The 17,708-nt window shown below is 47.0% G+C and overlaps 1 protein-coding gene and 1 non-coding gene across 2 annotated transcripts in view; one reads left to right on the forward strand and one right to left on the reverse strand.

Moving 5' to 3' along the window:
- The window catches only part of LOC140904567 (uncharacterized), a 708,751-nt gene that overhangs the window by 272,669 nt on the left and 418,374 nt on the right, over positions 1-17,708 (reverse strand). Inside the window, 1 exon segment of the mRNA XM_078851059.1 lies at positions 16,966-17,216. Within this exon segment, the coding sequence (XP_078707185.1) occupies positions 16,966-17,216 (251 nt within the window).
- On the forward strand, positions 13,607-13,678 carry TRNAE-CUC (transfer RNA glutamic acid (anticodon CUC)). The gene has a single exon. It is a non-coding gene; the product is annotated as a tRNA-Glu (tRNA).

The following is a 17,708-nucleotide window of genomic DNA, read 5'->3' on the forward strand; positions in this document are numbered from 1 at the left end:
TTGTCAGAAAAACATAACACGCTGAGTGCTCCACCTGAAACAACAGCAAATACTGTTGCCAAGATAGATAGATACATTGCAAAGAGCAACAAGAATCAATGTGGAGCTGAATCTGCAAAATGGAAAGATTAATCTTGCAATACAAATAATAATGTATTAATTATTAATTATTATTATGTCATAAAGGACCGTGAATTCCTTCATACTTTTATCATCCTTAGGATGTTGCTGTGAATTCAGAGACATGATCGTTTTCTGGAGCAGCCGTTGCAGTTTCAAAAGGAAATGCAGACAGAAAACAAAGCAGGGAGGGTTGTGATGGGGGCACATGAAAGCAGAGGAGGCTTGTTCCTCTTGAGTTTTCTTTCAGTTTCTCTTGTGATCGTGATGGAGGAAGCGGAAGCTTAATTTGAGTTTGTCCCCACTCCCCTCCTTCTCTCGGCGGAGTGTGTCTTCACCAGGAGTGCTTCCACCGAATGAAGAGGGGCAGTGTGGGGGGGCTGAGAAACGGGGCTCTTCACTCCGCGCAGCTGCCCACTGGGAGCCCAGCTGCCCCCTGGGCTCTTGACTCCCCATCTCCTCCCTGGAGTGGGAGCCGGCCACCTGGGCTTCTTGCCTGCCTGCTCCCAGCCAGGAGTGGGGGCGGGGGCCAAGTGCCCAGGCTTCTCGGCTCCCTGCGCAGGGAGCCGGGAGCTTTCGTGCAGCAGCCCCGCGAGGAGCCAGGCAGGTGCAGCCCCGCTGGGATCAGGGAGCGGAGGGCAGCCATGAAGGGAGCCAGCTGGAAGCCATGACATTGGCAAGACAGCCAGCAGCCCCTGTGAGTAAGGCAGTGTCTACACAGACACTGGGTTGTCCTAAGGACCCCAACTTAATCCCTGTGCCTCTTGAGGAGCTGGAGTTACTATGTGGGTGTAGCAGGGCACTTACATAGATGGGGCAAGGCTGTAGTGTGCACCGTGAGGTAATTAGGACAACCTAAAATGCTGTTGGCAGGCCTAACTGTGTAGTGTAGCCCAGGTTTTAATCTTCTGCTGATGGGGTATATGCTGGGTGCCTTGTTTCCTTTGCTTAGGAGTGCTTGTTCTCACACCTATCTCCTCGCTTTCCATTCCAGTTCAGGGAAGGAGAGAATAACCAAATCTTCAGGTATGAAAAGGCAAAACATTGCTATATGACCTTTCGCAGTCAGTGAAACCTGTGGTGTGAAACGTGCCCTGGATTTTACTGCATTTTGGTTTCTTGTCTTGTTGGTTGCTCCCGAGGAGCTGGCAGGGAAATGTCCATGGAGAAGTGGAGTGGATGTGAGGTTTCTTGCTTATGAGATTTGCCTGCGTTTTGGCCTCATTGTGAGAAGGGCAAATTGGATGAGACATTGCACCTTTTCTGATGCCTGTCTGAGTTTGGAAAGTAAGTTCTTTGTTGTCCTGTTCTTCAAAAGGGAACTGAGGGAGCGGATATACACTGGCAGCTGAGAAAGCCTTAGAAGGGGACATCCAAGGCTGGGCCTGTCATAAATATAAAGGGAAGGGTAAACCCCTTTGAAATCCCTTCTGGCCAGGGGAAAGCTCCTCTCACCTGGAAAGGGTTAAGAAGCTAAAGGTAACCTCGCTGCCACCTGACCAAAATGACCAATGAGGAGACAAGATACTTTCAAAAGCTGGGAGGAGGGAGAGACACAAAGGGTCTGTGTCTGTCTGTATACTGGGTCTTTGCCGGGGATAGACCAGGAATGGAGTCTTAGAACTTTTAGTAAGTAATCTAGCTAGGTATGTGTTAGATTATGATTTCTTTAAATGGCTGAGGAAAGAATTGTGCTGAATAGAATAACTATTTCTGTCTGTCAGGTTTCAGAGGAACAGCCGTGTTAGTCTGTATTCGCAAAAAGAAAAGGAGGACTTGTGGCACCTTAGAGACTAACCAATTTATTTGAGCATGAGCTTTCGTGAGCTACAGCTCACTTCATCAGATGTTTACCGTGGAAACTGCAGCAGGCTTTATATACACACAGAAATCATGAAACAATACCTCCTCCCACCCCACTGTCCTGCTGGTAATAGCTTATCTAAAGTGATCAACAGGTGGGCCATTTCCAGCACAAATCCAGGTTTTCTCACCCTCCACCCCCCCACACAAATTCACTCTCCTGCTGGTGCTAGCCCATCCAAAGTTGTCACTTTGGATGGGCTAGCACCAGCAGGAGAGTGAATTTGTGTGGGGGGGTGGAGGGTGAGAAAACCTGGATTTGTGCTGGAAATGGCCCACCTGTTGATCACTTTAGATAAGCTATTACCAGCAGGACAGTGGGGTGGGAGGAGGTATTGTTTCATGATTTCTGTGTGTATATAAAGCCTGCTGCAGTTTCCACGGTAAACATCTGATGAAGTGAGCTGTAGCTCACGAAAGCTCATGCTCAAATAAATTGGTTAGTCTCTAAGGTGCCACAAGTCCTCCTTTTCTTTTTATTTCTGTCTGTGTATCTTTTGTGTAACTTAAGGTTTTGCCTAGAGGGGTTCTCTATGTTTTTGAATCTAATTACCCTGTAAGATATCTACCATCCTGATTTTACAGGGGGGATTTCTTTATTTCTATTTACTTCTATTTTTTATTAAAAGTCTTCTTGTAAAAAACTGAATGCTTTTTCATTGTTCTCAAATCCAAGTGTTTGGGTCTGTGGTCACCTATGCAAATTGGTGAGGCTTTTTATCCAACATTTCCCACGAAAGGCGGGGGGGTGCAAGTGTTGGGAGGATTGTTCATTGTTCTTAAGATCCAAGGGTCTGGGTCTGTAGTCACCTAGGCAAATTGGTGAGGCTTTTTACCAAACCTTGTCCAGGAAGTGGGGTGCAAGGTTTTGGGAAGTATTTTGGGGGGAAGGACGCGTCCAAACAGCTCTTCCCCAGTAACCAGTATTAGTTTGGTGGTGGTAGCGGCCAGTCCAAGGACAACGGGTGGACTATTTTGTACCTTGGGGAACTTTTGACCTAAGCTGGTAAAGATAAACTTAGGAGGTTTTTCATGCAGGTCCCTACATCTGTACCCTAGAGTTCAGAGTTGGGGAGGAACCTTGACATGGTGGCATAGTGGTGGGATTAACCTGAAATCATTTTGAGATCCAGTTGAGATTTTTTGAACTAGAAATACAGATTTTAAAAAGGAATTTTTTTTTTCCTTTGGAAAGGATGTCCAGAAAGCAGCTGAAACTGAAAGCAGCTTGGTTTTTCTCTGCTTTGTGGCCAAGCAGAGACAAAAGGGGATTATCTTTGTGAATTGCAGGTTTTCTTTGCTTGGAGGCAGGGTACTTAACTCCTGCAGGGAAATTCACAGTCTTCCAACCCAGAGTTTTTTTTTTTTTCTTTTCTTCCTAAAAGTAAATAGGGGGTGTGGGTTCTACCCATTTGCCTGGAGACAAAAGTGGCAGGGTTGTTTTTTTTTAGGATTTTGATTTTTTTGTTTTACAAGGAGCACAGGTTTGAAAAGGAATTTTTTTTTCCTTTGGGCTGCTGGTAAGCAGGTTTCCAAGTAGTTGGAGGTTTTTTGCTTTGATTTGGGCCCAGAGCAGAGACAAGGGAATTGTCTTTTTCTGTAGGCTGACAATCACTATCAGAGAATAGGTATTCTATTCCAGCACAGCAAAATTTTACAGCCAAGTTTTGTTTGTTTATTTCTAAACCTTGGGTGTAAAGTTAGTTAAAAACAGAGAGGTTAGAATGACAAAATCCATGGCTCGACAAAGGCTGGAACTAGCCAGAGCTCTACGGAGGCCTTCTTAGAAAACTTCGAAAGGGCCTGCCTTGGGTACAACATCTCTACTGACCAATACATGGTAGAGCTGAGGACGCAGCTCAGTGGACCCTTAGCTGAGGTGGCAGCTGAAATGCCTAAAGAACACATGAACAAGTATGAACTGTTTAAATCCAAGGCGAGAGTCAGAATGGGGATAACACCCGAGCAGTCGCATCGGAGGTTCCGAGCCCTAAGGTGGAAACCAGACATGTCATTTACCCGACATGCCTACCACATTGTGAAACATTGGGATGCCTGGATATCAGGAGCAAGTGTTGAATCTCCAGTGAATTTGCCCTTCCTAATGCAAATGGAACAATTCTTAGAGGGTGTTCCTGAGGAAATAGAAAGATACATCCTAGATGGGAAACCCAAAACTGTAATCGAGGCAGGAGAGATTGGAGCCAGATGGGTGGAGGTGGCAGAGAAGAAGAAAACTGGTCGCAGTTGGAGCGGAGACCAGAAGGGACCACCCCAGACCACACCCTATTACCGGGGGCTGCCCAAGGCCCCACCTACCTCCCAAAGAACCCTCCAGACCCCTTATCGTCCCACCACCCCCTTCTCCAGCAACCCTCCTCGCCCCAGTGACCCGTCAGCTGGACGATGTTTTAAATGTAACGAGCTGGGGCATGTAAAGGCCAACTGCCCCAAGAACCCCAACAGATTACAGTTCATTGCACCGGAATCACACCAGAGGTCCACAGGCCCAGATACCTCCCAGATACCCTTGGAGCGGAGGGAAACTGTGAGTGTGGGCAGGAAGAAGGTCACCGCGTGGAGGGACACCGGAGCACAAGTGTCAGCTATCCATGCTTCCTTAGTGGACCCCAATTTAATCAACCCAGAGATCCAAGTGACGATTCAACCCTTCAAGTCCAACTCTTTCAATTTGCCTACAGCCAAGTTGCCTGTCCAGTACAAGGGCTGGTCAAGAATGTGGACTTTTGCAGTCTATGATGATTATCCCATCCCCATGCTGTTGGGGGAAGACTTGGCCAAGCATGTGAAGCCGGCCAAGAGGGTGGGAACGGTCACCCACAGCCAGGCTAAACAAGCCGTGAGGCCTAGCTCTGTTCCGGAAACTTCTATCAGGACCCGGTCAGAGGTGATGGACCTGGACCCCAGGCCAATGTCTGCAACAGTAGTAGTGGATCCAGTCCCAGAGACCCAGACGGAATCAGTCCCAGAACCGGAACCAGCCGAACAACCAACACCAGACCCCGTGTCAGCACTGAATCCAGTACTTGCAACCTCAACACCAGAGGGCCCCACCGAACCTGAACTGGCAGCAGCCGATAACCCTACACAAGAGGCTCAGCCGGAGCCTGAATCCCAACATAGTGCACCAGCGGAGAGCGGTTCACAGTCAACAGAAACAGCTCCATCCCCTATATCGCTTCCAGAGGGACCAAGCCTAGGTCCACAATCCCATGAGGAACTGATGTCTCCAGCATCAAGGGAACAGTTCCAGACTGAACAGGAAGCAGATGAAAGCCTCCAGAGAGCTTGGACGGCGGCACGGAGCAACCCACCGCCTCTCAGCTCTTCTAATCGATCCAGGTTTGTTATAGAAAGAGGACTTTTATACAAGGAAACTCTTTCTGGTGGACACCAGGAAGACTGGCATCCTCAGAGACAGTTGGTAGTTCCAACTAAATACCGGGCCAAGCTCTTGAGCTTAGCCCACGATCACCCTAGTGGCCATGCTGGGGTGAACAGGACCAAAGACCGTTTGGGGGGGTCATTCCACTGGGAGGGAATGGGCAAGGATGTTTCTACCTATGTCCAGTCTTGTGAGGTGTGCCAAAGAGTGGGAAAACCCCATGACCAGGTCAAAGCCCCTCTACAACCACTCCCCATCATTGAAGTTCCATTTCAGCGAGTAGCTGTGGATATTCTGGGTCCTTTTCCGAAAAAGACACCCAGAGGAAAGCAGTACATACTGACTTTCATGGATTTTGCCACCCGATGGCCGGAAGCAGTAGCTCTAAGCAACACCAGGGCTAAAAGTGTGTGCCAGGCACTAGCAGACATTTTTGCCAGGGTAGGTTGGCCCTCCGACATCCTCACAGATGCAGGGACTAATTTCCTGGCAGGAACTATGAAAAACCTTTGGGAAGCTCATGGGGTAAATCACTTGGTTGCCACTCCTTACCATCATCAAACAAATGGCATGGTGGAGAAGTTTAATGGAACTTTGGGGGCCATGATACGTAAATTCGTAAATGAGCACTCCAATGATTGGGACCTAGTGTTGCAGCAGTTGCTCTTTGCCTACAGAGCTGTACCACATCCCAGTTTAGGGTTTTCCCCATTTGAACTTGTATATGGCCGTGAGGTTAAGGGGCCATTGCAGTTGGTGAAGCAGCAATGGGAGGGATTTACACCGTCTCCAGGAACTAACATTCTGGACTTTGTAACCAACCTACAAAACACCCTCCGAACCTCTTTAGCCCTTGCTAGAGAAAACTTACAGGATGCTCAAAAAGAGCAAAAAGCCTGGTATGATAAACATGCCAGAGAGCGTTCCTTCAAAGTAGGAGACCAGGTCATGGTCTTAAAGGCGCTCCAGGCCCATAAAATGGAAGCATCGTGGGAAGGGCCATTCATGGTCCAGGAGCGCCTGGGAGCTGTTAATTATCTCATAGCATTCCCCACCTCCAACCGAAAGCCTAAGGTGTACCATATTAATTCTCTAAAGCCCTTTTATTCCAGAGAATTAAAGGTGTGTCAGTTTACAGCCCAAGGAGGAGACAACGCTGAGTGGCCTGAAGGTGTCTACTACGAAGGGAAATGTACTGGTGGTGTGGAAGAGGTGAACCTCTCCATGACCCTTGGGCGTATGCAGCGACAGCAGATCCAGGAGCTGTGCACTAGCTACGCGCCAACGTTCTCAGCCACCCCAGGACTGACTGAACGGGCATACCACTCCATTGACACAGGTAATGCTCACCCAATTAGAATCCAACCTTACCGGGTGTCTCCTCAAGCTAAAACTGCTATAGAACGGGAGATCCAGGATATGTTACAGATGGGTGTAATCTGCCCCTCTGAAAGTGCATGGGCATCTCCAGTGGTTCTAGTTCCCAAACCAGATGGGGAAATACGTTTTTGCGTGGACTACCGTAAGCTAAATGCTGTAACTCGCCCAGACAACTATCCAATGCCACGCCCAGATGAACTATTAGAGAAACTGGGACGGGCCCAGTTCATCTCTACCTTGGACTTAACCAAGGGGTACTGGCAGGTACCGCTAGATGAATCTGCCAAGGAAAGGTCAGCCTTCATCACACATCTCGGGCTGTATGAATTTAATGTACTCCCTTTTGGGCTGCGAAATGCACCCGCCACTTTCCAAAGACTTGTAGATGGTCTCCTAGCGGGATTAGGAGAATATGCAGTCGCCTACCTTGACGACGTGGCCATATTTTCAGATTCCTGGGCAGACCACCTGGAACATCTACAAAAAGTCCTTGAGCGCATAAGGGAGGCAGGACTAACTGTTAAGGCTAAGAAGTGTCAAATAGGCCTAAACAGAGTGACTTACCTTGGACACCAGGTGGGTCAAGGAACTATCAGCCCCCTACAGGCCAAAGTGGATGCTATCCAAAAGTGGCCTGTCCCAAAGTCAAAGAAACAGGTTCAATCCTTCTTAGGCTTGGCCGGTTATTACAGACGATTTGTACCGCACTACAGCCAAATCGCTGCCCCACTGACAGACCTAACCAAAAAGAAACAGCCAAATGCTGTTCAGTGGACCGAAAAGTGTCAGAAGGCCTTTAACAAGCTTAAAGCGACACTCATGTCTGACCCTGTACTAAGGGCCCCAGACTTTGACAAACCGTTCCTAGTAACCACAGATGCATCCGAGCGTGGTGTGGGAGCAGTTTTAATGCAGAAAGGACCTGATCAAGAATTCCACCCTGTAGTGTTTCTCAGCAAAAAACTGTCTGAGAGGGAAAGCAACTGGTCAGTCACTGAAAAAGAATGTTACGTCATTGTCTATGCTCTGGAAAAGCTACGCCCGTATGTTTGGGGACGGCGTTTCCACCTGCAAACCGACCATGCTGCACTGAAGTGGCTTCACACCATCAAGGAAACTAACAAAAAACTTCTTCGGTGGAGTTTAGCTCTCCAAGATTTTGATTTCGACATCCAACACATCTCAGGAGCTTCTAACAAAGTGGCTGATGCACTCTCCCGTGAAAGTTTCCCAGAATCAACTGGTTAAAATCGTCCTTGAGATGTGGAAAATATTGTTAGTCTTTATGTACTTGGTAGTATATTTAGAGATGCATGTGTCTTATTAACTCTGTTTTTCCTAGAGCTCCAGGAAGAAATCCCAGCCAGTGTTTCACCCTAGCTGAGATTTGGGGGGCGTGTCATAAATATAAAGGGAAGGGTAAACCCCTTTGAAATCCCTCCTGGCCAGGGGAAAGCTCCTCTCACCTGGAAAGGGTTAAGAAGCTAAAGGTAACCTCGCTGGCACCTGACCAAAATGACCAATGAGGAGACAAGATACTTTCAAAAGCTGGGAGGAGGGAGAGAAACAAAGGGTCTGGGGCTGTCTGTATGCTGGGTCTTTGCCGGGGATAGACCAGGAATGGAGTCTTAGAACTTTTAGTAAGTAATCTAGCTAGGTATGTGTTAGATTATGATTTCTTTAAATGGCTGAGAAAAGAATTGTGCTGAATAGAATAACTATTTCTGTCTGTGTATCTTTTTTGTAACTTAAGGTTTTGCCTAGAGGGGTTCTCTATGTTTTTGAATCTAATTACCCTGTAAGATATCTACCATCCTGATTTTACAGGGGGGATTTCTTTATTTCTATTTACTTCTATTTTTTATTAAAAGTCTTCTTGTAAAAAACTGAATGCTTTTTCATTGTTCTCAGATCCAAGGGTTTGAGTCTGTGGTCACCTATGCAAATTGGTGAGGCTTTTTATCCAACATTTCCCACGAAAGGGGGGGGTGCAAGTGTTGGGAGGATTGTTCATTGTTCTTAAGATCCAAGGGTCTGGGTCTGTAGTCACCTAGGCAAATTGGTGAGGCTTTTTACCAAACCTTGTCCAGGAAGTGGGGTGCAAGGTTTTGGGAAGTATTTTGGGGGGAAGGACGCGTCCAAACAGGTTTTCCCCAGTAACCAGTATTAGTTTGGTGGTGGTAGCGGCCAGTCCAAGGACAACGGGTGGATTATTTTGTACCTTGGGGAAGTTTTGACCTAAGCTGGTAAAGATAAGCTTAGGAGGTTTTTCATGCAGGTCCCCACATCTGTACCCTAGAGTTCAGAGTGGGGGAGGAACCTTGACAGGGCCCAATTCGTTTCTGCAATGGATTGTAGTGTAGTGTGGTGGTTATCATGTTTGCTTCACACGCAAAATATCCCTGGTTTAAAACTAGGCAGAAACAGTGCCTTTTCCCCCGACTGATCACTTTTGGTCTTCCTCCATTCCAAGCCCTTTGCTGAAATACACTCGTATTTCCCACACTTTTTGTTCCTTTTTCTTTCCTTTGACGATATTTTAGGGTTGTAATTTAATGGCCACACAATTTTGCTCATGAATTGAATTTAACACAACATTTGACAGCCTTTTCCCATGCCCTCTTTTCTGTCACTTACAGGAGTTTACTTATGGGAATATTCACTGATTTATTGCACCGAGCATTTCAAAGGAAAGGTCAGAATCATTTACCTTGGATTCACTTTCCTTACTTCTTTCTAATTCTTTCTCTCATGTAGATGGGGAAATCTGTGTTGGAACAATTTAGCTTACCACTCTCTCTTTCTAGACGGAAGCTGACACAGTTTAAAACTTCCCAATTTGCAAATATCTATGTGAAAATATTTTCTAAACCAATGCAGAGATCCTGGGCAGGGCTAGGGGTGAGGCAGATTAATAACTGGCTGTTCTTTATTTTGGTGCTTGCTAATTGGCCATTTGGAATTTTAATATAGGATGGCATTACAGCCGAAAGATGATCTCAACATGTGGAGAAGAAACGGTTATACGGGCTAATAAATAATTTCTTGGTGTCTCACCAAAAGTGATGCATTCCAGTGTGAAAGAAGAACTAATTCATGTCTTATGAGCATTTGCTATGTAGTTGTAGCCATGCATGTCCCAGAAAAGCTTGTCTTTGTCCCCAACAGAAGCTGGCCCAGTCAAAGATATTATCTCACCCACCTGCGCGTTTGCTCGCCACACTACCTGAGACAAGCGGAAAGAGACTCAAAGCAGAGAAAAGGGAACAAAGAAGTTGAATTCCTAGCTGAAAAATGGGCCCCTTTGTCAGCTAGAGGCAATCTCAGACGATTCTGGGACCTCTTGTGGCTACTGCTGGTTTTGAAAAAAGCCAGGTGTTATTTAGACAATATCGCTTCCAGTATATCCACTGAAGCAGATTTATGCTTCACGATTGCTGTGTATCCAAAGAGATTCATTCAATTCGGCACATAAGTGAATAGAGATGGGCAGCTGGAGTCAGCCAGTTCTCCCCCATTCTCAAAGTCTTTGGTATTTAAAAAGGCCCCTTTTTGTGTTTATAAGGGACAGGGCACAAAATGGCCAGATAATAAGCTATTGGGGTGAAAGTTCTGAGGTTTTTTTAATTTGCAGTGAAGACTGAATGGAGAATTGTGTCGAGAAGTTTCTTTCCCTGACTGAGGATGGAACCAAGGCAGCATCAACGAGACTCCTAACCAGTAGACCAAGGGTACTCAACAGGTGTACCACGGGCCAACTCTAGACAGCCAGAAATTTTTAGTGGACCCTGAAATCTTTTTATTTACTTATTATTATGATTTTTTAAAATTATTTTCTCTGGAGTCTGGACCTTGATCATATCTTGACTGAGATTTTGGACCTTGACAAAAAATAGTTGACTACCCTCTATGCTTTCTAAGGCTACTTTCTCTCCAGTTTAGGAAATGGTCCATTCCCCATTTCAGAGGGGACAAGAACAGAGAGTGAAGGTACCCCTGTGCTCATAACCTGAGCTCAAGGAAAAGCGTTGAAATAAGCTCAAATTATGCTTTAGGTTCCTCCATCAGAATCCCAAGAGCAACACAAAAGAGGAACAATCCTCCTCTGCTTTCATTTACCCCACTGCATCCTTCTCCGCTTCTTCTTCCGCCTACCAAGTGGCTTGTCCAGGGAAACCACTCTGCTGATTATAATTTTGGCATAGAAAGCCAGGGAGGGGATTTGCTTCCACTTGACGTGAGCAGGTAGCATTCTGACTCAGTGTCTAGAATCAGGTTTCCCAGCTTTGGCTGCCCCCGGTTTGTCAACTCTGTGCAGGCAGGAAGCAGCCAAAGTGCTGACCCTCGCGTCACATGGGCTCTGGTGTCATGATGTTTTGCACAGCATCGGCGAGTCCATGTTTCGTCTCTTTGTCCTCCTCGGTAAGCCGGACCCTTCCCCACAAATGGTTTCCTCTGACGCTGGAGGGATCGAAGTACCTGCAGGTTTCCTTCACTCAGCTTTATCTTCCTGCATTTCTTGTGTCTTGTATTGCTGTGCCAGGGAGCTGGCAGGGGAATGCCCATGGGAAAGTGAAGTCAAAGTGAGCTTTCTTGGTTTGGCGCCTTCCTGCGTTTTGTCTCCTGGTGAGAAGGGGAAACTGGAGGAGCTGTCGTAGCGTTTCTGACGGATATCTGAGGTAAAAAAGAAGCCATTGGTGTTCTTTGTGCTCCTGTTCCTCAAAGAGAAACGCTGAAATAGCTGACGCAGTGGCTACTGAGAAAGCTCAACTAAAGAGGCGAAAAGCTCGCCACGACTGGTTTTTGCAGTGTAGGTTATTACCACGTTCGCCTCAGGCATGAAAGGCCTCCGGGTCCTCGGGCAGAAACAGTGTCTTGTTTTGCTTCTGATTATTTTTCTTTTCATTCCCTCCAAGTCATTTATCAAGCTTTCTTCCTCATTATTTTTTCCTTTCATGAAACTTTAGGGTCGGAAGGTGGGGATTACCCTGAATTTTGAGGGAAGGAATAGACCATAAGTTTGGAGATTGCCAGCTACTTAACAAATATGAGCCTCGAAGAATCCCAACCCTTTGTCCTCTCCCTGGAGATTTGGAGCTCTCACTGCCATGGCCTGGGTTCAAGTCCCAGTCAGGGAAAAGTGACTTTACATCAAAACACCTTAATTGAGGGGGGAGGGATAGCTCAGTGGTTTGAGCACTGGCCTTCTAAACCCAGGGTTGTGAGCTCCATCCTTGAGGGGGCCATCTGGGGCAAAGATTGGGGATTGGTCCTGCTTTGAGCAGGGGGTTGGACTAGATGACTTCCTCAGGTCCCTTCCAACCCTAATCTTCTATGATTTAGCTCCCAGAAAGCAGTTTCCCCTCTTTCATTTCTTTTGAGTTAACTACAAGCAGCCTCATGTCTCCTTTTCATGTCAGAAACCTCTATTGACTGATGATCACATTTCCCCTCCTTTCCTGTCTAGGCAGGGTCGGGGTGTGAGGAATGAGAAAAGAACAAATGGAAATTTCCAAGCCAGCCTTTTAACAGACAACTTCACATTTCATTTGAAATAACACTGATTTCCTTTCAGAGTGGTAGCCATGTTAGTCAGCAAAAACAATGAGGAGGACTTGTGGCACCTTGGAGACTAACAAATTTATTTGGGCGTAATCTTTCCTGGGCTAAAACCCACTTCATCACATGCATGGAGTGGAAAATACAGCAGGAAGATATATATACAGGGTCCATGAAAAGATGGGGGTTGCCTTAAAATCATAGAAGATCAGGGTTGGAAGGGACCTCAGGAGGTCATCTAGTCCAATCCACTGCTCAAGGCAGGACCAATCCCCAATTTTTGCCCCAGATCTCTAAATGGCCCCCTCAAGGATTGAACTCACAGAGAACTGTTTGAAATGGGCCACCCTGATTACCACTACAAAAAGTGATTTTTCCTCCTGCTGATAGTAGCCCATGACATGCTAATGAAGAAATAGCTGTGATTTAAAATCTCCACTCAGAAATGGTGAACAACAGCAGAACCCAAAGTAACTGAAGGAAGGGCAGATGATCACAGTTAGTTCATTGTTTAAGTCAATATTGTCTCAGATGTTCTGGGGAGAGAATTCCACGGTAAGTGATTTTGCATCTTTGCAGGACATCACACCCCCTGGGGAGAAGCTCCTCAAAGAAAATGTGGCCCCAGGAGTGTCAGAGAAGGGAATCATTGTTTCCCTTACGAGGTGGGTGAGGGAAACCTGCAGGGACTTAGATTCCTCCAGAGTCTGATGAAACCACTGGTGGGGAAAGTCTGGGGAAGCTGACTAGGACAAGGAGAGGTAAAAAGGGCTTGCAGCTCTTGTGCAATCCCCATGCTCCCAGCAGAAGGGTCCAGGGGGTTCAGCACTTTGGCTGCTTGTTGAGGACACAGAATTCAGAAGATGGCAAAACTCAGAGCCCTGTTACATGGAGTCAGAATGCAATCAGCTCACACCGAGGGAGAGCAAACTCCCTCCCTTGCTCTCTATGCCAAAGTTCCTATCAGCTCAATGTCCTTCCCAGAAGAAGGCCCACGTTGGCTGCTGAGAGGGTTGCAATGGGGTGAATGAAGGCAGAGGAGGATTGTTCCTCCTGGGTTTTCTTTGTGTTGCTCTGTGATCCCAGTGGAGGAAACTGACGCAGCATTTGAGTTTGTTTCAGTGGCTTGGGTTGGGCTCAGGTTGTGACCCTGAGCACAGGGGTTCCTGCCCGCTCTGCTCTTAGCCACTCAGGGAATGGACAAAGAAGGTTTCAGAAATTGGACAGAAAATAGCCTAAAAGTGTAGCACAGCTGAGAAGAACAGCATTATCCTCCTCTCCCTGGTGGTCTAGTGGTTAGGATTTGGCGCTCTCACCGCCACGACCTGGGTTCAATTCCCAGTCAGGGAAAAGTGACTTTACAGCAAAACACCTTAATTTATTCTTCATTTGCAATTTTAACAAATTGATGGTTTTTCCCTGATTCCCCCATCTTCTACGAGATGTTGGCGAGGGCTTTGGAGACCATATCAAAATCAAAGCTTCCCACTGACTAGGAGCAGAATGTGGGCATGTTTCCACTGTGCATCTAGATGTCCACAAATAGACAGGTGCAAATTAGTCACAAAGAGCTCAGATAAGATTTAGGGGATGACAATCTCACTCCCTAAATACCTACATGGGGAACAATACTTACGAACAGGCTCTTCAATCTAACAGACAAATGTATAATGTGAGCCAATGGCTGGAAGTGAAGCTAGACACATTCAGATTGGAAATAAGGCGTGCTTTCTGACAGGGAAGGGAATTAACCATTGAAAATCTTACCCAGAGTCCTGGTGGAGTCTCCATTCCTGGAAATTTTCAAATCAAAATTGGATCTATTTTTTTTTAAACAGATCTGTTCTAGTTGGAAAGGAATTCTTCGGGCGCAGGTTTCGGGCCCGTGCTAGACAGGAGATCAGACTGGGTGTTTACGAAGACCCCTTGTGGTTTTAAAATATGGGAAACAAACCCTTAAATGACAAACGCTTTATTCTGTGAACCAAAAAGAAGTGCTTCCCCTGGCTCTTTTTCTCATTTTGTAAACAAGGGCTTGGAATTTCAACTCTCAGTGAAGCTTTGCCTTTAAACTGAATTAGGTGAATTTTCCAGCTCTTGGTCCTCTGAGTCTAAGGAAGAATCCCTGAAAAGCAGGTGAGGTTTCAGTTCAGAATTTCATAGATTAATTTGATGCCATCCAAGAGTAAACACTTCGGTAGGGAACAAGTGAGAATTTGTTGACCGAGAAAAATTCCTGGTGAAAATTAGCAAAGCTGTGGATATTTTTAAACATTCCAGTGAATTTACACATGAAGATACAAACAGAGAGAGAAACACAGAGAGAGAAAGAGAAAATCACACACTGCACAGGCCCATGCAGGCATTAAGAAAAATCAGACCCACACACAAATCCACACAGCACACAGAGAATCATAGAAAAAACAGATTCAGAGCAGGCTGCACATCGGGGACAGGAGGACGGTGAAGAAATTTGGCATCATGTGACCTCCAGAAGAAGAATGGGGAGCGTCCAGGTACCAGCAGGGCAGATACAGGGCAGATACCGTTTTCATGTTCTCTCCACAGGTACTAATGCGGAGAGTGGACCAGAGGATACGTCTGAGGGAAGGGAGCAGAAGGAGACTGCGCCAATTGGAAGGCATAAGATGCACTGTGCTAGGGTTGGGGGTTCCACGACCACCGCTCCCAAGAGGAGGCAGCGGGCAGTGGTGGTCAGGGACTCTCTGCTCAGGAGGACTGAGTCATCTATCTGCCATCCCAACCGGGAAAACCAAGAAGTCTGCTGCTTGCCAGGAGCTAAGATTCGCGATGTGACGGAGAGACTGCCGAGACTCATCAAGCCCTCGGATCGCTACCCCTTCCTGCTCCTCCACGTGGGCACCAATGATACTACCAAGAATGACCTTGAGCGGATCCCTGCGGACTTCGTGGCCCTGGGAAGAAGGATAAAGGAGTTTGAGGTGCAAGTGGTGTTCTCGTCCATCCTCCCCGTGGAAGGAAAAGGCCGGGGTAGGGACTGTCGAATCGTGGAAATCAATGAATGGCTACGCAGGTGGTGTCGGAGAGAAGGCTTTGGATTCTTTGACCATGGGATAGTGTTCCAAGAAGGAGGAGTACTAGGCAGAGACAGGCTCCACCTAACGAAGAGAGGGAAGAGCATCTTTGCAAGCAGGCTGGCTAACCTAGTGAGGAGGGCTTTAAACTAGGTTCACCAGGGGAAGGAGACCAAAGCCCTGAGGTAAGTGGGGAAGTGGGATACCAGGAGGAAGCACGAGCAGGAGTGCAGGAGAGAGGAGGGCTCCTGCCTCATCCTGAGAAAGAGGGGCGATCAGCGGGTTATCTCAAGTCCCTATACATAAATGCACGAAGCCTGGGAAACAAGCAGGGAGAACTTGTTGGTTCTAGACTATTCTCAGCGGTAGAAGAGGACAGGACAAGGAGTAATGGTCAAGTTGCAGTGGGGGAGGTTTAGGTTGGAAATTAGGAAAAACTTTTTCACTAGGAGGGTGGTGAAACACTGAAATGCGTTACCTAGGAAGGTGGTGGAATCGCCTTCCTTGGAAGTTTTTCAGGTCAGGCTTGAGAAAGCCCTGGCTGGGATGATTTAGTTGGGGATTGGTCCTCCTCTGGGCAGGGGGTTGGACTAGATACCTCCTGAGGTCCCTTCCAACCCCGATATCCTAGGATTCTATGATCATTTGGCCAACAACATGCAGCAAAGCACCCAACTCAGTTGCATGAATGCTCTATAAACCACTCCTCAGTTATGCAGAGACACCAGCATATCTCCCCAGCTCTCAGCCTTGCACCTCAGAAATGTACCATCTTACACGGCTCACGGCCTTCTCTTGAAAAGTGTAAGCTCATTAATTAGTTCGCCACTTCATCAAAAATAAAGGGGACATGCACCAGCCTTTGTCATGTGAGCAACTTTCCCAAGCACTTTGGACAAACTCAGGAGTAAGTATAAAATAGTAAAATAAGTTTATTAACTACAGAAAGTTAGATTTTAACTGAGTATAAGTGTTGGTCACAGAGGTCAAAAGTGGTTACAAAACAAACGAAAATAGACTCCCAGTCTAAACTCTAATTTGAATATACTAAGCAAAAATTGGGTCAAACAGCTTTTCTCACTCACTGGTTGCTCCAGGCAATGTTGAGTTCTTAATACACAGACTGAATTCCCTCTCAGCCTGGGACCAATCTCCGCAGTTCAAATTCTGAGTCTTCCAGACAATCTTCCAGGTGTTGAGATTGGGGAAGAGACAGGCCACGTGGGGGTGTCTGTGACTCTCATTCATATTTTTTCTCCAGCTGCTAGGTAGATTCTTGCCGTGATGCTGGGGTTAGTTAGGCCCCAATATGGAGCAGCAGTTTGCCTCCTGCACCTTGTGGTAGGCGTGTCACAGCTCCTTCACTTTGACCCCGCACGGCAGTGTGTCCCTGTCATGGCCCCTTTCTATCATGCATCACGAAAATTGCGTGCACACCTCGGGAGTTACACCGCAGAAAGCTGCTTTCCTGTGCAGAAACTTGCCTGTGTAGACAAGGCCGCAAGAGGGCTTACATAAGAACACACGACAGGTCATAGACTGGGTCAGACCAATGGTCCATCAAGCCCAGTGTGAGCACATGTAGGGGGTCTCTCCTGTGTGTGTTCTCTGATGTGTGATTAGGGTAGAGCTCTGATTGAAGCTTTTCCCGCACTCAGAGAATATGTAGGGTCCCTCACCGGTGTGGATTCGCTGATGGGAGAGGAGGGATGAACTATCAATGAAGTGTTTCCCACACTCAGGGCATCCGTAAGGTTTCTCACTCGTGTGGATTTTCCGATGTGTAATAAGGTGTGAGCTCTGCTTGAAGTGTTTCCCACACTCAGGGCATCCTGCCTGCGCCAGAGAGAAAGGAAATGTCAGAGAGAAGAATGGAAAAAGGGATGAAGGAACCAAAATGTGTACAGGACAGATCAAACCTATCAGGAGCTGATTTTCCCTTCAACCTTCCCCAGAGGAGAGAAAGGAAGGGATCAGTTCTGGGTCCGTATCTCAGAAGAAATTTCAGGGGACAGCGAGATCGGGGAGGGACCTGCTGCCAGTTGTCAGTCAGGATAGGTGGGAAGCCATGAGTGACCTCTGCCTAACGATTCTACATCTGCAGGGAACAATGCTGAATTTGGAGAGCTCACAAGGTCTTTGTAGGGCATCCCAAATGTTTCCTGTATTCACTGACAGTTTTGGGGTTGGTTTAACCAATGCCTCACCTATGCAGGCAGCTCTCGGGAGCACTTTTTTCTTAGAGCCATGAAGGTCTGGGACGCACGACTCCTCCCCTCGTTCCAGCTGCGAGATCACATCAGTTCTGGAAACTGGAAACCCTG

The sequence above is a fragment of the Lepidochelys kempii genome, unplaced genomic scaffold (genome assembly GCF_965140285.1).
Source record: "Lepidochelys kempii isolate rLepKem1 unplaced genomic scaffold, rLepKem1.hap1 scaffold_29, whole genome shotgun sequence".
NCBI classification, from domain to species: domain Eukaryota; kingdom Metazoa; phylum Chordata; order Testudines; family Cheloniidae; genus Lepidochelys; species Lepidochelys kempii.